The sequence below is a fragment of the Podarcis muralis genome, chromosome 14 (assembly GCF_964188315.1).
Source record: "Podarcis muralis chromosome 14, rPodMur119.hap1.1, whole genome shotgun sequence".
NCBI classification, from domain to species: domain Eukaryota; kingdom Metazoa; phylum Chordata; class Lepidosauria; order Squamata; family Lacertidae; genus Podarcis; species Podarcis muralis.
Genome location: NC_135668.1, coordinates 11,171,088 through 11,196,708, shown reverse-complemented (window position 1 = coordinate 11,196,708; position 25,621 = coordinate 11,171,088). Strand labels below are relative to the sequence as shown.

The following is a 25,621-nucleotide window of genomic DNA, read 5'->3' as shown; positions in this document are numbered from 1 at the left end:
CAGCCTTGTGTGGGCATAAATTTATAAGGTGTCATGACTGCCCATCACAGTCTGTGCTTTCTGTAAGGTTCTGTTTCTCTGTTGCCCAATCCGTCAGTAGCCTTCCAAGTGACAATCCAGTTTCATTCAATGGGTGTCTACTAACTTATTTAGTGACAAGGAGAAAGCCAAGCCAACTGTGTTCTGGGGTTGCTGGTATTTTTTAAGAATACCAGTGCAGGCAGCAAACTAGGTGTGGATAAAAACAGATTTTTAAGCAGAGGTTGGGTGGCCATCTGTCTTGGATGCTTATCTGAGTTTCCAGCACTGCCGGGTGTTGGACTAGAGAACCCTTGGGGTCCCTTCCAACTCAACAATTCTATGACTCTATCATGTCACCATCTACATCCCAACTCCCCCTACTTCGCTGAGCCACTGGCTGTCGCACTGCCTTCCTTAGTCACCAGAATCACACCTTCCTCCTTCGCCCATGACTCAGCAAGCCCATTCCCTGGCCATCTTGCAACTGAGAATTGTTTTGAGTAGTTGTGGACATGTCCAGATGTCACCATATGCCTCTCCTCCCCCCATGTTTTCCTCTACTTTGCCAAGATGGGGAAGCCCCACCTTCTGCAGAGGAGTCAAGGATGTATAGCATATGGCGAGGCTTTGAGCTGTTCTCTCCTAACTCATGAATTCATGTGAGCAAGAATTTCTGTATTCGCTGACTTTATCACTGAGAAGATCAGTGTTTACTGGGGTAAAGTGTGCATATAAATACATATACAGTTGTACCTCAGCTCCCAAAAGCCTTGGGAGTCGAACATTTCGGCTCCTAAACAACCGAAAACTGGAAGCAAGTGTTCTAGTTTTTTAACGTTCTTTTGGGAGCCGAACGTCCGACAGGACTTCCATGGCTTCCGATTGGCTGCAGGAGCTTCCTGCAGCCAATCAGAAGCCGCCTTTTGGAAGTTGAATGTTTCGGAAGTTGAACGGACATCCGGAACAGATTCTGTTCAACTTACAAGGTATTACCGAAAAGGGGAAATTGCTTTGCAAAAAGTGTGTAGCTTAAGGGAAATTGCATATAAATAGGTAATTATTTATTTCTGTAGGTGAAGCCGTTACAAAGCAATGTACATAAAAACAAAGTAAAATACATTAAACTGTTAGGGGGGGGGATATTAAAACTATTTTTGGCATTCTGCCCACAAAAAACATTTGCTCCACTGAAGAATATAACTTAGCATTCCCACAGACATTTCTCCTTAAAATTGCTGCTCTAAACACAATATATAAGCCAATCCCATACAGACTGTGTTATGATGATGATGACGAAGATCTTTGTCACAAATATTTAAATATTTGTGTTCTAGTGCAAAAACATTTCCATAGGGGGAGTGGGTGGGAAATGTCAGGTCTTTTCTCTGAAGAATGACTGAATGCCACAGACGCTTTGATGCGTATTGCTTCCAAGATATACTGACAAGTGAACAAGTGTGCGCTGACAAAGTGCCTCTCAGGCATATGTTGATTTTGCAAAGAGTATCTGCCTTTTCGGGAAATGCAAGGAGAGCTCTGGAAATGTATGGAGAGGAGCAATGGCAGTGTAAAGGAAAGATCTGCTTCGCAGCTCACTGTTTGGACAAATGACTTAATGACAAATGACTTACCTGAAAGTCCTCCCCTTTCTCTATGGACCCTGTCAGATGTTAAGATCAGTAAGGAGGCCCTCTTGGTCAGGGGTCAGCAACCTTTTTCAGCCGTGGGACGGTCCACCATCCCTCAGACCATGTGGGGGGCTGGACTATATTTGGGGGGGGAGAGAATGAACAAATTCCTATGCCCCACAAATAACCCAGAGATGCATTTTAAATAAAAGGACACATTCTACTCATGTAAAAACACCAGGCAAGCACCACAAATAACCCAGAGACACATTTTAAATAAAAGGAAACATTCTGCTCATGTAAAAACACGCTGATTCCCGGACTGTTCACGGGCCGGATTTAGAAGGCAATTGGGCGAGATCCGGCCCCCGGGCCTTAGTTTGCCTACCCCTGCTCTTGGCACATTTGGGGTGTGTGTCCCAGAAGAAGGAATTCTCTGGCAACCCCTAAGCTGTGGACTTCCCTTCCCACAGAGGTGTGTTTGGCACCTTCATTGTCTTCTTTGGCGATCCTTCATAGCCAAGTAAGATTGTCTTCCATGAACACGGTTTTAAAAGTGAGTCTGTAAGTGGCTGTGGAGGCCAATTCTGGATCCACACGTCCTTCCACAGTGGGGACATTGGTTTCTGGGCAGGAGTTGATCATGGTGAGGGTTTGCCAAGCGTGCCTTCCTCTTAGCATGTTTCTCCCTTTCGTCCTGAGTTCGAGCATCTTCAAAGCCCATGACACCTTTGGTAAAGGCTGTTTTCCAATTTGGAGCCCTCGCAGGCCAGTGTTTCCCAGTTGTCGGTGTTTATACTACATTTTTAAAGATTTGCCTTGAGAGAGTCTTTGAACCTCTTTTGTTGACCACCAGCATTACGCTTTCCATTTTTAAGTTTGGAATAGAGTAGTTGCTTTGGAAGACGATCATCAGGCATCCGCACAACATGACCAGTCCAACGAAGTTGATGTTGAAGAATCATTGCTTTGACACTGGTGATCTTTGCTTCTTCCAGTACACTGGCATTAGTTCACCTGTCTTCCCAAGTGATGTGTAAAAATTTTCAGACTTCCCTTCCCACAGTGGTGTGTTTCCTTCATTGTACAGCTTCATTGTACAGCTTTCTCTTTATACCAAGGACAAACCTCTTCACCCTGGTCTTTGACACTTGAGATACATATATTTTAGGACCTACTGTAGTGGTAATTGTAAACTATTTTCAATTCTGTATTTTGTATTGCTGTACCCTGTCCTCAGATTGTCTGGGGAAAGACAAGTAATAAGTACAACAACAACAACTTAATTAATAACTCATCATTATGTCAGATGATGGGAGGTGGGTGCAACTCATCCCTTGTCAAAGTTGGCCCATGGGGTACAGGATAGATAAAGATCTGACCCGCAGTGTCAAAAATGTTCCTTACCCCAATTAATTTTCTCGTATCAATGACTTCCCTTCTTCTCTTTCCATGGCTCATTTTGCATATCATAAATCCCTGCATATTTTACAAAAACTAAACCATTCAGTATTCCATTACTGCATCCATCAAAACTTATTTACACTGTTGAATTTATCTTAAGGCTGCCAATGTTTTCAGGTGTACACAATTTCCCCCCATACATTCAATAAACATTTTCGAATCTTCTCTAAACGTATGTTCCTCTTGTTCTCTTATTCTATATGTCAAGTCTGCAAGCTGCGCATATTCTGTCAGTTCAAGTTGCCATTCTTCTTTAGTTGGGACCTCGCTCGTTTTCCATTTTTGGACCAACAAAGCCCTGGATTCAACGGAGATCACTGGAAATCTACAGAGCTGTCTCCAAGACAAACCAGGCTGTTTTATCTAAGTTGGAAGTTTTTTAAAAAGCAGTTCAGCTGCGGCAACGTTTCCCTTTCATTAACCCTATTAGAAATAGGTGTCCAGATGGGTGAAAGGTTGTCTCCTTGATGAGCTCAACTCCTTCCTCCGTTTTTTTTAAGGGTTGCCAAGGCAACCGGCCTAGCAATGACATCAGATCTCATTAGAGGCCCAAGTAGGACACCGAGTTGCTAAGCTACTGGCCTTGCTTATGACATTTCTCAGAATGACTCACCCCATTAGGATAACTCAAAGCAAATATTGTGCACACATATTCAGACCACAGCTGGTGGGCACTTAGAGTCTCAGCTGGAAACAGGGCTGGCTGGCATTGCTTCTCTTTCCGTTCTCGTTTGTTTGAGGTAGCAAGTCCTTCTTGACATCATTTCGCGCTTGAGAATCTTGTTCTGTATTTTGTTTGTGGGGAAACAGTTTTAGGGAAGTGACGCTGTGATCCTTCCAGGGATAAAGCCTAAATGGCCTCAACAGAAATTGCTTCTCGGCAGACAAGGTTGGGGTTGCACTATAGTGAGAGAGAATGTGGCAACACCTTGCAAAAACTATTATTTTATGGCCTTGTAGAAGCTTCTTTGGTTTCTGGTCCTTGTGGATACAGAATTTGAAAATGTGATAATAAGGGGTCGTGTAATTTGAGCTGCTCGCAGTTTCTTGGTTTTACAATCTTCAGTTCATTCCTCCACCTTTCCACATCTGTTTGCAATTAAAAACAACAACTCGTCATGAAAATCAATCAGTGTAAATGTCGCCTGGTATCTATACATTTTTGTATGCAATTCTGCCTAATATTCACAGCTTTACAAATCAACTTTCCCAAATATAATACATATTCTGTGTTGTTTTCAATAACACATCCACGTATATCCACATTTTCCCTTTATACAGTGGTACCACGGGTTACATATGCTTCAGGTTACAGACGCTTCAGGTTACATATGCTTCAGGTTACAGACGCTTCAGGTTACATATGCTTCAGGTTACAGACGCTTCAGGTTACATATGCTTCAGGTTACAGATGCTTCAGGTTACATACGCTTCAGGTTACAGACTCTGCTAACCCAGAAATAGTCCCTCGGGTTAAGAACTTTGCTTCAGGATGAGAACAGAAATCGTGCGGCAGCAGCGCGGCGGCAGCGCAGCGGCAGCGGGATGCCCCATTAGCTGAAGTGGTGCTTCAGGTTAAGAACAGTTTCAGGTTAAGTACAGAAATCTGGAACGAATTAAGTACTTAACCTGAGGTACCACTGTATATGCATTCTATTACACATCACGTGCCTGGAGAAGTGATTGCAAAATTTGCAGAACTGCAGATTTCAAAGGCTGGCTGTATTTCATTTCATGTATTGCTTCAGAAAGAGCAGAGTACGTAGGTTTCTAACCTGCTATATAATTTTCCCCCATATAAACTGACTCTTTTTTTCACAATTGAAGGCAACATTTTTAGAATAAGAATATTGTTAGCATGTCTGAAGGCCATAGTTTGCTGCCCCCCATATCATGTTGTGCTCATTGTGCAGAGGTAAAAGATCTCTCTTGTTCTCATTGGCAGGGTGGCGTACAAAGGGAGCACAATAGTTAGTGAGTGCAGAGGGTGCTATAATAGAACAAGGCTGAGGAACTTTTTGCCTCAGTGGGCCAAATCCTTATCAGGATTGACCTTGCAGGGCAAATTGACAGGTGAGCGGGGTCACGCACCTGTCAATTACTTGACATTGCAATGACATCAGGTGATTTGATTTCTTGAAGCCTTAAGCTGGGACTTCAAGGCACCTCCAGGCATCAAGGCAATGCTAAAATGGTAGGGGGGACCTTTGTTTTAGCAGGAGTTTTGATGCAATAATCTGTTTGTGGTCAGGAAAGGGGTTGTGCTGAATCCTGCTGAACTGAGCATGTTTTAACCCCTCTCTCATCAACTGATTAAAAGGTAAAGGGACCCCTGACCATTAGGTCCAGTCGTAACCGACTCTGGGGTTGCAGCGCTCATCTCGCTTTATTGGCCGAGGGAGCCGGCGTACAGCTTCCGGGTCATGTGGCCAGCATGACTAAGCCGCTTCTGGCGAACCAGAGCAGCACACGGAAACGCTGTTTACCTTCCCGCCGGAGCGGTACCTATTTATCTACTTGCACTTTGATGTGCTTTCAACCTGCTAGGTTGACAGGAGCAGGGACAGAGCAACAGGAGCTCACCCCATCGTGGGGATTTGAACCGCCGACCTTCTGATCAGCAAGTCCTAGGCTCTGTGGTTTAACCCACAGTGCCACCCGCGTCCCTCATCAACTGATTAGCAGGGGGTTAAATCCTGGGGAGCTGGCTGCACATGTCAGCTCTTCGCAGGAAACTGGGGTGTGCAATCAGCACAGAATTGAACACAAACTCATCCATCAGCTGACATCACCCACTCTTCGAAATGATGTCACTTGATTGACAGGTGGGTGTGGTTTTGGAAAATTTGCCTCATAGGCCTCTGACAGGCCCAGAGTCTGAAGGTTCCCCACAGTCATAGAAGTCCCCATTCCCCATGCACCCCTTCTGAAATCGTTTTCATTTCTCCTCTGGCTGTAGGCATAACTGCAGGACATTGGTGCTGCTACATATTCCCTCTTCCTCAGTTAAAACGGAAGAATATTAAACTGGCCTTTTGTCGAATGCAGCAGGCATGTCTATGAATAGATTTCATTTTTGGTTCTTGGTATTTTATAAGCAGCATTATTTTATTTTTTATTTTTATTTTCAAACATGCAAATAAATACATAGTTAACAAATACATACATTGACAAGTCAAATAATATAAAAGTTAGAAACCATACATCTCAATGTCTTTAAATAGAAAGATAAGGGGGGGGGAGCAAATAAAAAATAAAGACAAGACAAAAACAATAACAAAAACAAAATAATTCAATATGTATCTTCTGTTATATACTATTCAACGTGATTTAGTCCTAGAGTAGCATTGTTTTGTATGTAATGCCTTTCCATATGGATTAAATCTCCTTATGTATTTTAATTGTTGTGGACTTCCATCTACCTATTTTCATCCTATGTGCTCAATAGCTTTTTAAACATCTGAAAACCTGTATTTTCCTCAATGCAAGGGAATAATTCATTACTTTGCAAACCCATCAAATCAAGCTTCACATAAGCCCATTCTAATGTGCAAGGATAAATATCTTCTGCTTCTACTTTCTAGAAAACCTGGACGCAATGATAGCTCTACAGACAAGAAAGAAACTCGAAAAGCCCAGCACCAAAAACAAGCTGCCATCAGGTATTTATTTATTCTGATATTGCGTTGCTTTTATAGCTTTGTTCCCAGTAGATATAATCAACTGCTTATTGCACAGCTGTCCAATCAATTTAAATAATAAAAGACTTCTGTCGTGAAAATCCTATATTCCTTGGTGTAATTTGATTCCCGTAATTTCCCAATTGCCTTAGTCTGGGTTCTTTGGGTTGGTTTTCTACCTGAGAGCTATCGCTCCCCAAAGCGTATAGATGAGTAACAGAACACATGATCTGCTTGCAGAAGGTTCAGTGGCAGATCCTCGGGCAAGATGCTCCCAGTGGATCTTGGACACATCCACACCATAAATTTAAAGCAGTTTTTTTGTCACTTTTAACAGCCATGTCTCCCCACCAAAGAATCCTAGGAACTGTAGTTTGATCAGGGTGCTGAAAATTGTTAGGAAACCCCACTCGCAGTTGTATGATTCCCAGCACCATTGACAACTACAGTTCCCAGGATTATTTATAGGGGGAATAATGCCTATTTAGGGACGCGGGTGGCGCTGTGGGCTAAACCACAGAGCCCAGGACTTGCCGATCAGAAGGTCGGCGGTTCGAATCCCCGTGACGGGGTGAGCTCCTGTTGCTCGGTCCCTGCTCCTGCCAACCTAGCAGTTCGAATGCACATCAAATTGCAAGTAGATAAATAGGTACCGCTCCATCAGAAAGGTAAACGGCGTTTCTGTGTGCTGCTCTAGTTCTCCAGAAGCGGCGTAGTCATGCTGGCCACATGACCCGGAAGCTGTACGCCGGCTCCCTCGGCCAATAATGCGAGATGAGCGCCGCAACCCCAGAGTCGGCCACGACTGGACCTAATGGTCAGGGGTCCCTTTACCTTTACCTTTTTAATGCCTATTTAAGAGGTATAAGAGCTCATTTCTGTGAATGGCCCCAACTTCTCATAGCTCACAATCCACAGTTGGCCTAACAGAGCAGGCAAGATGAGATGGGGCTGTTGATCATCCTCTTTGTTCCTGCCAGTACCCACTTGCTTAGTTGAAGATCCAGCCATAATCAGCAAGACAGGAGCAGCCAGGGCCAGGATACTCCAGGAGTTGGCAGTGGGTCTTCTGCTGGGGCATGGCTTTGGCAGGTGTCCATTGGTGCCAGCCCGTTACTCCTGCCCCACGGAGGTCCCAGGTTCAATCTTCAGTGAACAGGATCTCAGGTGGAATTGCTGGCTAAGCGTCGTTCAGAGATGGTGGAGAGCTACTGTCTCTCAAGAGCGTGGCCAGTGTTATTCTACCTGCCTTATAGCAGCTATAAACATTTTACTAGGGTAGAGATTTTGGTGCCATCGGAAGTCACAGGTTTGCAGCAAATTTGCACCTGCAAATCTATAGGTAGAGGTGCACATTTAGACATAATTTCTGTAAATTTATAGGTAAAGACGCACATTTAGACATAATTTATGTACAGTGGTACCTCGGGTTACATACGCTTCAGGTTACATATGCTTCAGGTTACATAGGCTTCAGGTTACATAGGCTTCAGGTTACAGACTCCGCTAACCCAGAAATAGTGCTTCAGGTTAAGAACTTTGCTTCAGGATGAGAATAGAAATCATGCAGCGGCAGCATGGCGGAAGCAGGAGGCCCCATTAGCTAAAGTGGTGCTTCAGGTTAAGAACAGTTTCAGGTTAAGAATGGACCTCCGGAACGAATTAAGTACTTAACCCGAGGTACCACTGTAGTTTAAATAGAAACACAATCTGCCTCACCAAAGTGAGGGAGGCCAACCTGGGAGCTACTCAGTGTTGATGGACGATTTCAGCTCCCACTCTCCATTCTGAAGTTTCTTTATCTTTAAGCAAGACTTGGATGAAAAAGCCCTTTAAAGAGAGGGGTGTCCTCTGTAAAGTAGGACTGTGCACACAAGATAAAGTTAAAGCACCTTTAAAATGCTTGACTTCCCCCCAAAGAACCTGGGAACTCTAGCCATGTGCTTTGACCACGTTCTAAATGCACGGTGTGTACACAGCCCTAATGTACTCCTGGCAGAAAGAAGTCAGCAAAACGGCGCTTCCAATTCCACTCGGTGCGTAAGGGTGAGCGGGTGTGCTTTCAGGAAATGATGCGGTTGAGATGATACAGGGAAACCTTCTGCTTTCAACCCACCCCCCCCCACCCCCGCAGACAAGAGCACCGAAGAGGCCGACAGCACAAAAGCCGCAGCAGCGAAGATGGAAAAAGAATACGAAACGCTGAAGGATTCAACAAAAGCCGAAGAACAAAACACAGGAAACGACGAGGAGCCCAAAGGTAAGGAGAGGTTCCTGTCCTTGCTGCTGCCATTGTCAGATCCAGCCCCCCAGGTTTTTTCCGGCATGTGTCTTCAAAACCTTATGTTATGAAATTATTGTTGTGGCTGGTTGCCAAAGACCATACGTAAAAAAAGCCCTGCATCCTCGTCTCTTAACAGTGGCCGACAAGATGCCTCTGGGAAGCCTAGAAGCAGAGCCTCAAGGCACATCCCTACTAGTATAGAATCATAAAAGAATATAATTGTAGAATTGGAAGGGATCCCCCAGAGGCCATCTACTCTAACCCCCTGCAATGCAGGAGTCACAGCTAAAGAATCCCTGACAGATGACTATCCAAACTCTGTTTGAGAACCTCCAGTGAAGGAGAGTTCACCAGCTTCCAAAGGAGTCCGTTCTACTGTCAAACAACTCTTGCCATCAGAGAAGGTTCTTGCTAATGTTTAGTCTGAATCTCCATCAGTTTGGGCCCTACCTTCTGGACCAGCAGAAAACAAGCTGGGTCCATCATCCGTGTCACAGCCCTTCAGATATTTGAAGATGTTGATCATATCACCTCTCAGTCATCTCTTCTCCAGGCTTAGACATCCTCAACGCCCTCAAGTGTTCCCCATAAGGCTTGCTATCCAGACCATTTATCAACTTGGTCACCCTGCTCTGCTTGTCAATATCCTTCTTAAATTGTGGCACCCAGAACTGGACATGGTACTTGAGGGTGGAGTCTGACCAAGGTAGAATAGAGTGGATGTGGGTGGCACTGTGGATTAAACCACAGAGCCTAGGACTTGTCGATCAGAAGGTCGGCGGTTCGAATCCCCACGACGGGGTGAGCTCCCATTGCTCGGTCTCTGCTCCTGCCAACCTAGCAGTTCGAAAGCATGTCAAAGTGCAAGTAGATAAATAGGTACCACTCCGGCAGGAAGGTAAACGGCGTTTACATGCACTGCTCTGGTTCGCCAGAAGCGGCTTAGTCCTGCTGGCCACATGACCCAGAAGCTGTACGCCGGCTCCCTCAGCCAATAAAGTGAGATGAGCGCTGCAACCCCAGAGTCGGTCACGATTGGACCTAATGGTCAGGGGTCCCTTTACCTTTTTTATTACTTCCCTTGATCTGTACAAGATACTTCTGTTGATGCATCCTATAATTGCATGAGCTTTTTTTGGCTGCTGCATCACACTATTGACTCATGTTAAGCTAGTGGTCCAGTTGTGCACTTTGATCCTCCTCTGAATCTGAGCTCAAAGTCTTCCACGTCCGGGTGGGACTTTGCCTGGAGAACAGCAGTATCGACTGGCTCCAACCCCTTGCCTGTGGTTTCCATTCCTCAGGTCTGACTGGGCAGCTGTCAGTGCCCAAGCAACGACATGAGGCTGTTGCAATGAGTAAATGGCCTCACATATAGTACTGTGCTGAGTTCCTTGGAGAGCAGGTCACAAACGTGAACAATAAATCAGCCATAAGATTATCACATCAAATGATTGATTAATGCTTTTAGCCCTAAACAGAAGGAAACAGGAAAGCAATGCTGAGCCTCTGGTCTAAGCAACGCAGTATAACTGGGGTTGATATACTGAATTCGGAGCAATTAGCGTCCTTTATTTTTTCTTTCAGGCTCCGAATGCTACTTTTGCGACCTAAATTCAATACATTCAGTGCACCACTATAGCTAAAGATTTTCACCTAATTGCATCTATCCCTTTTTAAGAACGTAAAATCATTAGTGAGCTCAATAGTCTGGGCCGGGCATATTGATTGGTCTGTAACATGAGAGGTGCTGTAAAAAACCAACGTCTGCAAGTCGATTTCCAGCGCATAATGCTGCCCGCTGAATGGCTCAGAACAAAGTGCCCATATGATGGATGAGGTGGAGGCTTTCAACATCCCTTCTCCACATCACCACTTGTGCAAACTTGTATGTAGTGAATGGCTAAACAGAAACTTGGCAGTGATGTCTGATCTGCGATTTTGATGATGATACAATTTATTCCCTGCCCTCATACAAAAATAATGCTCCTCCATTTGCAGGTGTCAGGAGTGGGGGGGGGGATTGGTCAATCTTTTGGGAGGGGTGTGTGCAGAAAATAATAATCAGCTTATAATTGCAACAGACCAGGGGTAGGCAACCTAAAGCCCAGGGGCTGGATCTGGCTCAATCGCCTTCTAAATCCGGCCCATGGACGGTCTGGGAAACAGTGTGTTTTTACATGAGTAGAATGTGTGCTTTTGTTTAAAATGCATCTCTGGGTTATTTGTGGGGCATAGGAATTCATTCAATTTTTTTTCAAAATATGGTCTGGCCCCCCACATGGTCTGAGGGACAGTGGACCGGCCCACATCTGAAAAAGGTTGCTGACCCCTGCAACAGACCTTTGTTTCCCTTTCTACTCGGTTTTATAACCCTTGCCACAAAAAAGTAGCTGCGTCCCTCTTGGTGGTTGGTGGCTGGCGGCCAAAATTTCTCTCCCTCACTTTATCCAGGAGACATTCTAGGACATTCTAGGTTCCCAACCTGGTGCCCTCCAAATTTTGCCAGACTCCAACTCCCATCAGACCCAGCTAGAACAGCCAATGGTCATAGAATCGTAGGGCTGGAAGGGACCACAAGCGTCATTTAGTTCAACCTCCTGCAATGCAGGAATCTTTGGCCCAACTTAGGGCTCGAACCCATGACCCTGCAGTTAAGAATCTTGCGCTCGATGGGAGCTGCCGTCAACCAGTTAGAAGCAGTTTCCCTTCTGGGGCGGAACTGCTATGCAAATTTTGCAGTGAGTGACTCACTGTTGCTTGCAGAGAGTTAGAGGTGGCAGGGAGGTGATGGTGAAGAAGAGTTTGGAAGAGTTTGGATTTGATATCCCACTTTATCACTACCCTAAGGAGTCTCAAAGTGGCTAACATTCACCTTTCCCTTCCTCCCCTACAACAAACACTCTGTGAGGTGAGTGGGGCTGAGAGACTTCAGAGAAGTGTGACTAGCCCAAGGTCACCCAGCAGCTGCATGTGGAGGAGCAGGGAATTGAACCCGGTTCACCAGATTACGAGTCCACTGCTCTTAACCACTACACCACGCTGGCTCTCCCGTCAGAGCAAACTGGCATGCCTGCTGGCGAGTTTGCCATGTGCTGAACTGCCCACCAGCTTGCACCTTCCCTTTCCGCTCCCAGTAAACAACGACGACTCATCTGCCACAAAGTTTGCATAACCTCTCCACCCCACCCAGCAAGTAGCTTCTGCCAACAATATCTGGAGGGTCTCGTGCTGAAGGAGTCTACTCTGGGATATTTGAGTGGGGGGATAACAGCTGCCATTTGCCTCCCAGAATGCCCCAGAACCACACTCCACCCAAAGCATTCTGGGGAAAGCATAGTGGCCATTGAGAAGACCTGTGCAACTCTCTGCCCTCAAAGCTTCAGTCACCAAATAACAGAGGCATTTGAGTGTTCAGACCCAGAAACCTCCCCCCTAAATAAATTCACACATGACTCAAATTTTGGTTTGGTTTTTGGCAGAATTTAGGCCACAACTTTATTGATTACAGAAAGTGATTGGTTGCATAGGCTCTGGTTCGACTAGCTCCCTGCACACTTGCAGGTAGCGCTGACCCAGGTTCCAGCATAGGTCAGCCAAGGGTGAACACCTGGATAAGCGGAAAGCCGGGAATGGGCTAACTCCGCCACCCAAATGTCCCCCTGGACTCAGGCACGGGCACAACCCCCTCACAGGGGTTGACCAAACCATCGAGTCCCTGGATTCCTTTAACGGAATACCCTTCACATAGGGATGGCGAGAGCATTCTCCCATCCCTATCACCTGAACCAGAGCCTATCCGCAACCTTACAAGTTGTGACGATTTGCTACGCGGCAGGCGAAACCCAAATGGCAACAGCCAAGTGGGGAAAATTCCTGCCATGCCCCTGTCCCAACGACAGACAACACACAACAGCATAACAAGGTCAAGCGCACAGTCCTAAATATAGGGAGAGGTGGGCGGGTGTTGTGAATGCACACGCCAAAAGAGGAAGCTCTGGGTCACGTATATGGGCATAAATAGGTCCCTCGAACCGTTTGGACTGTGTCCCATTGGCCAGATTGCACCCAGCTTCAAGGGACCTACCAATCGGGTATTGTGGCTGACCAATCGTACCCACCCACAACACAGGGTGTTGGTTGTCCAGGTCTCACCACAATAAGTGCCCTCTTTAAGGGAGGACCCGATTTGTGAATAACTGCTTTTCTTTCTTCCTTTTGAGTGACTGTCTTGTACGCCAGGACCAGAATATTGTTAATTTGTTGAAACCATAGATTTATTTATTTATTTTTAAAAAATGCAAATTTCATGTATGTAGTCTACATCCTAATTAAGCAAAGTTGACAGAGTTAACCAGAATACCATACATATTTCAAATGATTTGCTACAGGTTGAGACTAATTATATATATTCTGCTGCCAATTGGCTATGCATTTTAATAGCAGCAACCCAGGAATTAGCCTTTATTTCTGGAATAGCAGGTTTGACATCTGCTGGCGGAAAATTGACATAAAAACCAAAAGATCCTCCTGGGTGACACTGAAGCGGTAAATACATACTTTATTTAAAGTTAATTCACCACATATGTTCAACTCTACTCCCATCTAATTCACAACCCCTATTGAATTCACTGGACTTGCATGATAATAAATCAAAGGGAGTTGGGTTGTTGCATTATTCACCATAGCGTGGTTTTCTATGGTCTTCGAAACAAAAAAAAATATTATCCCACTGCTAGCGCTTAATTCACCTGTTCTTCAAATTACCGGCTCTTGAGGGAATGAGCCACACAGATCAAATGGGACAAGATTTCATCTGTGAAGCTCCAGCAAAGTTAAGCGATCAGAATCCATTAAACTATTATATTCCACTGGAGACCACATTAGGTTATCTTTTGTCCTGGTTGCCCTGTAGAAACAGTGACTCACAGTGGTATAGAATTTTAAGCACTAATTTAAGTCACGGCTCCCACTATTCTTTCTCCCCTTTTTCTAACGCCCTGTCTGTTGTCTGCTTCCTGACTCTCTTTCCTTCTCTCCTCTTCAACTTTGCATGCTATGGCTTCACTTTCTAAGCAGCTCCTGCTCCCATGTACATCTGTGGACTGCACTTGTGGAGAGCTGATAGAAGGGAGCAGATAGGGCTGTTATGCTCAGTGGGGAGAGCACTGTTGCACTGAGGTCCCACCTGCAGACTTCCTAGAGGCATCTGGTGGAAAGATGGGCTCCTGGACTGATCTTGTAGGGCTCTTCTTATGTTAAGGCTCGCCATTATTGTTGTTGTTGCTGTTGCTGCTGCTGCTGCTGCTGCTGCTACTACTACTAATCATAATTATTTTATTGTTTATGTGCTGCCCATCTGACTGGGCTGCCCCAGCCACTCTGGGCAGCTTCCAACAAAATATTTAAAATACAATAAAACATCAAACATTAAAAACTTCCCTAACCAGGGCTGCCTTCAGATGTCTTCTAAAAGTCAGATCAGTTGTTCATTTCCTTGACATCTGATGGGAGGGCATTCCGCAGGGCGGGCGCCACTACCGAGAAGGCCCTCTTCCTGGTTCCCTGTAACTTCACTTCTCACAATGAGGGGAATGCCAGAAGCCCCTCAGAGCTGGACCGCAGTGTCCGGGCTGAACGATGGGGGCGGAGATGCTCCTTCAGGTATTCTGGGCTGAGGACATTTAGAGCTTTAATGGTCAGCATCGACACTTTGAATTGTGCTCAGAAATGTACCAGGAGCCATCCTATTTGTGGGTGGTGAGATTGGGAGGTGGGGGAGCATTCTCCTGAATATTTGGGGTGGGGGGCTGGTAATTCTGCTGCAATTTGGATGGTGGCAAAAAAGGAAACTCAGAAAGCTCCCTGGGAAAATTACTGGCTCACGTAATACCCAGCACGATACTTGCAATGGTCAAAAACCAAGGTCCTTGGTCCAAGGAGCATCTTTAAAAACTGGGCATGTGGTGGGGGCACGAATCTTCAGGATGTCTCCCCTCTTTCCCATGACTTTACCTTCTGCGCAACCAGCGGGACATTGTGCCATGGGGGTAGAAAACCGAAGATGTCCAGAAAGTCAGTCAATCCATCTGAACAGCTTTTAAAACAAGAACAGAAGAAGGGATCTGAATGGCTGCTAACTGCTCCAACTGACTGGCCTTTCAGCTTAGCCAGGGATCCTTTCAAGCAACTCACCTGGTCTCCTAGAAGAAGAAGAAGAAGAGGAGGAGGAGGAGGAGGAGGAGGAGGAGGAGGAGGAGGAGGAGGAGTTTGGATTTGATATCCCGCCTTTCACTCCCTTTAAGGAGTCTCAAAGCGGCTAACATTCTCCTTTCCCTTCCTCCCCCACAACAAACACTCTGTGAGGTGAGTGAGGCTGAGAGACTTCAGAGAAGTGTGACTGGCCCAAGGTCACCCAGCAGCTGCATGTGGAGGAGCGAAGACGCGAACCCGGTTCCCCAGATTACGAGTCTACTGCTCTTAACCACTACACCACACTAGCTCCTAGGAAACAAAACATTCCCCAGGATTCCGCAGCTGGTTGTGAGGTCAGAGCCTGGCCAAGGACGGGAGCCAATGGGCTCTGGGCTCCAGGAACGCTCTCTCTGCCAGGCCCAGGGCACCACTGGGCAACCTCAGGCAGCTGCCAAGCGTCTGACCCTCCTTCTTTCCCTCAGAGAATTCTGGGCACTGAAATTTACCACTCACAGAGTTACAATTCCCAGCAACTGAACAAGAATAAGAATAAGAATAGTTTATTTATACCCTGCCTGTCTGGCTGGGTTTCCTCAGCCACTCTGGGCAGCTCCCAACAGAATATTTAAACCAGAATAAGACATCAAACATCAGAGTCCGAGCTGAATGATGGGGGTGGAGACGCTCCTTCAGATATACTGGACCGAGGCTGTTTAGGGCTTTAAAGGTCAGCACCAACACTTTGAATTGTGCTCAGAAACGTACTGGGAGCCAGTGTAGATCCTTCAAGACCATTTTTATATGGTCCCTGCAGCTGCTCCCAGTCACCAGTCTTGCAGCCACGTTCTGGATTAGATGTCAAAGGAATAAACAACTACCTCACATTCAGAAGACATCTGAAGGCAGCCCTGTTCAGGGAAGTTTTTAATGTGTGACATTTTAGTGTATTTTTGGTCTTTGTTGGAAGCCACCCAGAGTGGCTGGGGAAACCCAGCCAGATGGGCAGGGTGCAAATAATAAATTATTATTATTATTATTATTATTATTATTATTATTATTATTATCCTTAAAATCATAATTCGGGGGAGGATAAATTAACTTATATAATTTACATTCCACTTTGTGTGTGTTTTGACGTTTTCTTAGTCTATATTGCTCAGCAGCTTGCAACCTTCTGAATGCTGATTTTTTTTGACGGGGGGTACATGCCAAGGATTATGTGGGTAAACTTGAAGTGACTGTGAGCCAAACTAGTTCTTTTCGTAAAGGAGCAAATATGAACTGGGATGTTTCCTTTTGGACATCTTGAACTTGAACTAGAGCTAGTTCCTTTTAAAATGTACCTTCCCAAGTTCTAATGATAGATTGTGTTTAAGACATGCTGTTCTGAATCATTGCATATAAGAACGGGAAGATATACTCGTCACAGTTTTCTCAGTTCTGTTTGTTTTTCCAATTGTAAACTCAGTACTCCACATTTCTACAACAATTTGCTTCTTTTAAAATCCTCGTGAAAATTCTTCAGCATTTTCGCAATGAAACATGTTTTTGTATGCAGTTCTTATTCACGTACAAATTTATACAAGCAATTTCTCCTAATCTGATGCATTTTTGTATGTTATTTTTCAGGACCCACCCTTTTTATTTCATTTTATTGTAATACTTTTTTTAAAAGTTATAGTCCTTAAAAGTTATTTTTAATATTGTGTTTTAGATTGTAGTAACCTGCCCTAGGAACTTATGGTGAAGGGTGGGTAATAAATGTGTTGTTAATAATATTAGTTCATTTTTGTGCACAACTTCCCCCTAAAATAGGCCTTTTTGTGAACATTTCATTTGGTTGGAGAACTGCATCGTAAAATTCATATACAGTGGTACCTCAGGTTACATACGCTTCAGGTTACAGACTCCGCTAACCCAGAAATATTACCTTAGGTTAAGAACTTTGCTTCAGGATGAGAACAGAAATCACATGGCGGAGGCGGGAGGCACCATTAGCTAAAGTGGTACCTCAGGTTAAGAACAGTTTCAGGTTAAGAACAGACCTCCAGAACGAATTAAGTTCTTAACCCGAGGCACAACTGTAAGTGTGAATTTCGAAGGATAGTTGTGTTTTGGATCTCAGATTGCTTTGGAAAGTGGATTTGGTAGATTCCGCTTTAAACGAGAACCAAAATGATTCCCACCCCCTACCCCCATCTCTAATTGCCTATAGCTACCCTGAATATTTGGACTTGGTCCTAAATAGTTTGATTTCTCTTTTCTCTTCCTCTTGAAGGGAAAGCAGAGGCATATTTGGAAGCCATCAGAAAGAACATAGAATGGCTAAAGAAGCACAACAAGCAAGGAAAGAAAGAAGGTAGGGTGGGAGAAACGCTTTTGTGATGAGGAGGAGCTCCTCCCTCAAGGATGATTGATTGTTTGTTCATTGAGCCCTGGGATAATGGACTTTACAGCTCAGCAGTGTGCTTTCATTCACTTATAATTTATTTACTTGCTTTATTATGGCTAAATAGACAAAGTCGATCATAGGATTTCATCACACCGTAGGACTTGCATAGCGTGAGTTGCCAGTGCCCAGGGCCACGCAGAGGGGGAGGGGGTGCTAGGGAGGGAAACAGGCAGAGTACGCATGCACATTCAGCTGCCTAACGGCGTCCGCGTCACCCAAGAGATTGCAGCTGCAGAAATAAGAAAAGGAGGAGTTCCATTGTCTGGAGAAGTCACTTCCTGGTTCACATGGAGACGCCGTTTTCACCACAGCCCAGTGATGGAAGCGTGCAGCTGTACTGAGGCAGCACTGGGCGCCAAAATTTTGCTCCCCTAGCAATTTTGCGCCCGGGACAACTGCCTCTGTGCACACCTCACACCACGCCACCGACTCTATGGGCTGACTTGCTGACATAAATAAGAGACATTCCTTTCAAGAAATGAAATTAAGGTTGTTCTCTACCTACATTTGTACAACGGAAATTATGTACCATTATATATATATATATAATGGTACATAATTTCCGTTGTACAAATGTAGGTAGAGAACAACCTTAATTTCATATATATATATCACACACACACACACACATTGATATTCAGTTTTATATATTTCAATAATTTTACAATCATTTTAACATTTCAAAACTTCTTTCCCCCTCTTTCTGTGGTTCCATAAATTTATTTCTTAATATTTTCTGCATATCCGTTTTTATACATTTCAATCATTTTACAATCATTTTACCATTTCAAAACTTGACTTCCTTCCCCCTCTTTCTATGGTTCCATAAATTTAATATTTTCTGCCTATCCAAATTAACTTAATTTGCTCATTTATTCATCTACTTTAAATATATATTCTTATAAAACTGCAGATTATTACAATAATCCTGCCAATGTTCTTATCTGTTTAGAGTTTATTTGTAAATATTCCATAAACCATTTCCATTCTTTTATTTAAAAGTTTATCTTGATTTCATGTTTTTTAAATTTTTTTAAATGTTTTTTAATTGTAAGTAGATGGTTTCATTTTTTAAAAAATAAATAAAATTATCTCATACATTGATAGTGCAATCCTAGGCATGCCTAATCTGAGCTATGCTCCCTTGAGTTCAATAAGGCTTACTCCAAGTGAATATGTATATAGGATTGGACTGGAGGCTAGTTCATCAGGGCAATTTTCCCACCAAGCTCAGCAGATCCCACCTGCCTGAGTTCTGGCTCACAACCAATCAGTGGAGAGGCTCTGCCTGTCATTGACTCCAGCTCCACCTACCGTTTGGTCTCCTTCCCTTCTGCCCTACCAGACCCAATAGGAACCAGCCATTGCTGTAACATTGCACCCTAAATAATTCTCATTTCAAGGTACTGGACTGCCAGCATTTAGATTTGTGCTGTTTTTCCTGTTTTGCATCTGCCTGCAGCCTTAGGTCTCCGTGCCCCGCAAACATTTGACCACAGATCATTAATCGTTCCATTAAACGAAACCGGGACAAAATGAAATTAAAGACTTGAGCACACAATTCTGAGAATGAAGTGTGTTATATTTGTATGGGATGCTAGTGTAGATTCGTATAGTGTTAACGGAAGAAAATCTGAAAGGAGACTCAATGAAGGGGGAAAGGGGAGAGTGATATGAGATGGCGCAGCAAGTACAAACTTGGCGATGGTATTTGAATTATTAATCTGAAAAGCTCTGCGATCGCGCCTGGGGAAATGGTACAACAGTGTTCCTTAGGCATCAGTGTTAATTGAGACAGCAGATGGGAAGATATTGCTGATTTTTTGTTAATGTGCCCATTACGATACTTTTCCACTGAACTTAACAGAGATAAGCGACATGCTTTGTCTGTTAATTATTAGAGTGCCGTGAAACATATTTACCAAATTAGCCGTAATCTGCAAATTTGCAAAGACCTTATTCCCCATATATTTGCCCCTGTCATCTGGAATGTTGGGCCGAATGCTGCAATGAATGTGAACTAAGTGACAGGGAGGCCTTTTTCACATTCAATTCAGACAATGAACTGAGCAATTATCCGGTTTCTCTAAACGGCCCTGGAAAGCGAGTGCTGTGAAATGTGATGGCTTGGTCATTAGCTTTTGTGTTTGCAGATATTTTCACAGTACGCTGATCTGAATATACAAATTGAAGGGGAGTCCTGCCAATTTCTAGGCTGGAAATTAATGTAGGGTTACATCCCACATGCTGCATTCACCTGTCATGGTAAGCCAGACTGTGGCTTACAGAAACTGTGCAGGTGTGCTCTAAAGAGGTGTTTGTAGGGCCAGATTTAGGTTTGATGAGGCCCTCAGCTACTGAAGGTAATGGGGCCCTTTATATGTCCAGCTGTCCTTTGTCAACAACAAATTGTCACTGTTTTTTGTGTTGAATATATGCTATATATAAACCACAGCGAATAGGGCTTGCCGATCAGAAGGTAGGCAGTTCAAATCCCCACGACAGGGTGAGCTCCTGTTGTTCAATCCCACTTCCTGCCCACCTAAGCAGTTCGAAAGCACGTCAAAGTGCAAGTAGATAAATAGGTACCGCTCTGGCGGGAAGGTAAACGGCGTTTCTGTGCGCTCCTCTGGTTCGCCAGAAGCGGCTTAGTCATGCTGGCCACATGACCCGGAAGCTGTATGCCGGCTCCCTCGGCCAATAAAGCAAGATGAGCGCCGCAACCCCAGAGTCGTCCGCGACTGGATCTAACGGGTCAGGGGTACCTTTACCTATATGCTATATGGTAATTTATAGACCTAATAGGTATCTAAAGCCATTTGCAAATGCAGAATGTAGGCACCCTATATACAGAAATGAGCAAACCAGTGATATTTTAGGGAGCAGGCTAGCAGGCGGGGCCCATTACTTACATCATAGGAGCCTACACAACACACAACACTGTTGCTGTATGTAGGTTTTATTTTGTTTTTTATCTTATATTTTGGAAATGTACATCCAGCTTTTTTCCCTTTAATTTTTTTTTGGGGGGGGGGTCCAAGAGAGTGGGGCCCTAAACTATAGCTTGTTTAGCTTATACATAAATCCTGCACTGCCTCTTCTGCTCCCCAGCCCTTTCAGCACAACACATCATAATCGCTAAGTCCAGGTTTGACTTAGTGTATCATCTGAACCTGGGGTCCTGAATAAAGTCTCTATCCCTTGACCATCGGGCAAAATTAGGCTACAGGGTGTGGTTAAGGAGTTGAGGCTTAACCACCATCTCAGGTTTGGACAACGGTTGAAGTTTGGCTTCACTGCCACACTGTGCTGTGCTAAAAGAACTGGGGACTTCTAAAAGCGCTAGGAAACCTTCGCAAAAACTTTTTTAAACCCTCCCTTGGCAATGAAAACGTTATGTTTACTGGGAGAACCTGACACCGAGGAGGCTTGCTGCATGAATCCTTTCTTGTGTTCCAGATTACGATCTTTCTAAACTGCGGGACTTCATCGACCAGCAAGCCGACGCTTACGTGGACAAGGGCATCCTGGATAAAGAAGAGGCAGACGTGATTAAACGTATCTATGGCAGCCTGTAAAGAGCAGGAAAGGGGACGTCTCTCGAAGCTGTAGGGAATTCTAGTCGAGCTTCACCCACACCTAGTACAACCTCCTTTCTCCCTGCCCTCGCCTCTCACCCCAAGATTATTAGAAAGTATTCTCTCTGCGTTGTACTGAATTTCTTCCAGGTGAAAAGCCTTGGTTCACAACCCACTATGACTGCATCTTCATTTTCCCCTGCACATCAACCATTCCACTTAAGGCAGGGTTTTTTTGCTGCCCACTTTCTAGTCAACAGGATAAAATGCTGGCATCATGTTGCCGTTAGCCTAATTTCTAACATCCTCTAGGGAAGGCGGATGCTTTTGGAAAATATCTCTTCCCCCTCACGCCCAGCATCCGCCAACTTGTTCCACCATTCAGTGGCTTTGTAGAGATGCCACTCTCTGCATTTGCAAAGGGCATTATTAGGATGAGAACGATGCAACTAAATATTAAGAAATCTCACATTCGGGTTCCCATTTGTCGTTCCGATTATTTAGTGTCAAAGATGGTCCCGTTTGAATTTGTATGTCGCCATTTCCTCGCTGTTTGGTGCATTCTGTATTGTGTCCCTGTCTGTGTGCCACTGAGTAGCTGCTACATGTTCGACACACTGCATCAAGCCTTTAAAGTAGATCTTACAGGGAGAAGGAACTGTTTTGTCACGGCATTGCTATGGTCAGGTACACCAGCAATGTTGTCATTAACACACCTTCATAGTTCTTTAATAAGTGTTATTTCTCTGCATGTATAAAGAATGGAATTCTTGATGTGAGTAGCCTAATGGCACATGTAAATAGCTGTTAATTTATGAGGAGGAGAAGGAGAAATTTAAAGACAAAGCATTTGAGGAGCCTAGAATTAGAAGTGTACTTAGGATGAGAAGTTTCAATATCAATATAGGTTGCTCATCACTTCTGCCAGTCAGACCATGCAAAGTTTTGAACTTTTGGCCTGCAGCGAAGGAAATTGCTGTTATACCCTCAAGCTTGTTGGAGATTGAATGGCCATTTAGCACAATGGACTGTATCCAGTGTTAGTCCTACTCAGAGGAGACCCACTGAAGTTAATAGGCATGGCTAACTTTTATGTGTTAAGTTCTGTGGGTCTACTTCAGGGTTTCCCAAACTTGGGTCTCCAGCTGTTTTGGGACTACAATTCCCATCATCCCTGACCACTGGTCCTGCTAGCTTGGAATGATGGGAGTTGTAGTCCAAAAACAGCTGGAGACCCATGTTTGGGAAACCCTGGTCAAGTTGAACGCAACCCAGTGTTTTCCAAATGTCTAAGAGATGAAGCATACTTTTATCAGGTCTATATCCCTCTTACATCTAAGCAGATACAGTTATGCAGTGTGTGGGAAGCATGTCTTTTTAAAAAATAAAGCTTAAATGAATTTTGAACGTGCCTCCAAATTGCCCTAAGCATGCCTGTTTCCAATGGCACATGCAAAGAGACAATGATCAGCTTCATCAGAGGACAGGCTATTCTGCTGCCGCTGCCTTAGGAATCAGCAATATCAAAATCAACACAATGGCCAGAAACAATTACAATGTGAAAAACCTTATGGAATAATTCAAAACTGGAACAGTGCTCATGTGATTATGTAGTCACTGATCACATGAGCACTGTTCCAGAATATTTTTCATTCTCATGTATATTATATCTATTCGAAAAAAGATTGGTTAATGAAGAAATTACATATCTTTCTACTTACGAGTGCTGAACTAATTGGCTGATGAAGAATTCAACAAAACAGTAGTTGTTATCCGGAAACACTGTTCAGCAGAGTCCAGAGCTGGACATCAGAATTAGACATTTGCTGATTATACAAAGCTTCACAGCTTGCTCTCCACCAGGTAAAGTCTGGCACCATGATTCATTTAAGGACTTTCAGAGACTTTCAGAGACTTCAGTTTGTTAGTTTTGATGTTTTGAATTATTCCATAAAGTTTTTCAAATTGTAATTGTTTCTGGCCATTGTGTTGCTTTTGATATTGCTGACTCATATTTTGCAACACAGGGGTTGGTTGGTTTGTTTACTCATTGCTGCCTCAGGAATAGCTGAATGATCCAATCACATATCCTGAATTGTTGTGACAGAATAATCTGCCCTTTCAGAAGCAGAGATTGGCTGGGGAGGAAAGCTAAGACCAGAGTTGGATATCATGCAGAGTTGCAGCAGGCAGCCTCTTTTGCAGATGGGGATTTGGAGTCCAGGGGAGAGTTTCATGATTTCACTACTTACCGGTAACTCCTTGTGTTGGTTCTACTGTGGTATGTTGTGGCACACAGCTTTGGGGAGCAACTGATTTACCATAATCATGACTGTAAAAAGTGGGAAGAAGAAACAACAATGCAATAAAACAACAACAACACATGGGCTTTCCAGTTGCGCAAGGGAAATGGCTTGATGAATATTAAAAGAGAGAAGAAATAAGTGAGAAAAGAAATAAACATTCCCCCCGCCATGAGGAAAGGTTACAATATCTGGGGCTTTGGAGTTCAGAAAAAAAATGTGAATAAGGCAGGACATGATAGAAGTAAATAAGATTCAGGTAGGTAGCTGTGTTGGTCTGATGCAGTCAAAATAAATTAAAAAATTGTCCAGTAGCACCTTAGAGACCAACTAAGTTTGTTCTGGGTATAAGCTTTCGCGTGCTTGCACACTTCTTCAGATACCTGGAGAAGTGTGCATGCGCATGAAAGCTTATACCCAGAACAAACTTAGAAGTAAATAAGATTGGACATTGTGTGTGGAAAGCAAAATAGAGACATTTTCCCTCTCTCCTTTTATAATAATAGAACCTATGGGGCATTGAGTGAAGTTGAATGTTTGAAGAATCAGGGCAGACAAAAGAAAATACTTCTGCACCCAGTCCAGGGTTAGGGTTACCATTCACTTATCTAGGAGTGTCTGAACATTCTTCGGTAGGAAAAAAACAGCTTGCATTTCCCTCACCTCTGCCTCCCTAAATCATACGCAGAACTAGGACCTGCAGAGATTCCCCTGTTGTAGAAGAGAAAGTTGCCACATATTTTAAAGCCTTCCTGGGATTGTTTGCAGCTATGAGTAGAATTCTGGCGACTACTTTAGTTGTGTAGTGGTTTGCATGTGCTAGACACTGTGCAGACCACACATGTGGAGCTCCAAAGAGGACTTACTGTACCTGGAAAGAAAAAAGGAATGGGGGAAAGGGGGGGTTAGATCTGTGTGACCCACGTGTGGGTTATTAACAAAAGAATTGGCTGGATGCCTGGCTTCAAAACATGGGGCTTAACACACTCCCCAGTGGAGTTTAAAACAGTCACAGAGTTAAGCAGCAGTATAGCATGGGAATATAAGCTGTTTTCATATCCCATTTCATCTGCTTACTGTGCTTGCCCCTCTCTCTATCCCTACAGACTACACACTTAAGTAAGGTTAAAATACTTACCAAATCAAAAGTTCTGATTCATGTGTTGTTCCATGCAACCGCAAGGAGAACACAAGCGGAATACTCCTGGGTACAAAATACAGAAAGGTGGTTTCAAGCAAGCAGTCTGAGGTTGGAGCAAGCTCGGGCAAGTCCTTCCTGGTTGATTACATGGTGCAAATAGAGTGAGAGAAGAGAAGGAGGAGGTGAGATGGTGTGGTCTGAGTCTAGGAATAGACCTCTCTGAGCTTAACCCCTTCATTCATTAACTAGCAGTCATTCATAGTTACAGCTGACTGCAATTTCCCACTAAAAGAACAGCTAGGTGGCAATGGTCAGATGACAGTGTGGCTGGGGTTGCTGAAAAAGTTAATTTTGAGAAGATACATAAAGGGTGTAGGGAGTAGCATGCCAAAGAGGGAGAGGAATGTGGCTCAGATACAGGAGGTGTAAGAGGCTCCCCATTTTAACCAAAGATAGATGTGCGTAGGAGCTGGAGTGGTGACAAACAAGCTTTTGCATAATGGGCAGAAAAGAAAGGAGCCTAATTTTGAGTTTAGCGGAGGGAGGCGATAGGGCGGAAATGAGAGTGGGTTTTAAAGAGAAGGATGTGGGAAAATGAACTTGATTGCAGATTGCTATAGGGCATTACTTGAAAGATTTAAGAAGGTGATAGGAGGAGGTGGTATTAACCACAGGATGCTAGATGCAGGTAGTAGTTTCACTAGTCATATAGATAGAAACCGATCTAGCCTGGAGGTGCTGGAAGCAAAAAGCAGAATTTGCTTGCATTTTAGGTGATGAAGGAAGGAGGTAAAGATGACCCCAGGCTTTCTTTCCAACAAGAGACTTGGAGATGTGTTGGAGAATTAGCAAGACTTGTGCTAGAGAAGCAGATT

At 44.1% G+C, this 25,621-nt stretch overlaps 1 protein-coding gene across 2 annotated transcripts in view; it reads left to right on the top strand.

The window, feature by feature from the left end:
- Nucleotides 1-23,911, top strand: part of SCG3 (secretogranin III) — a 46,829-nt gene extending 22,918 nt beyond the window's left edge. The window contains exons 9-12 of one of the 2 annotated variants that reach the window (XM_028706443.2): nt 6,698-6,775; nt 8,928-9,053; nt 17,551-17,631; nt 21,184-23,911. In XM_028706443.2, the coding sequence (XP_028562276.2) occupies nt 6,698-6,775; nt 8,928-9,053; nt 17,551-17,631; nt 21,184-21,302 (404 nt within the window). In that variant the 3' untranslated portion in view covers nt 21,303-23,911. The remainder of the gene's footprint in view (nt 1-6,697; nt 6,776-8,927; nt 9,054-17,550; nt 17,632-21,183) is intronic. The other variant, XM_077918521.1, reaches the window with a different exon arrangement.
- The last annotated feature ends 1,710 nt before the right edge of the window (nt 23,912-25,621 follow it).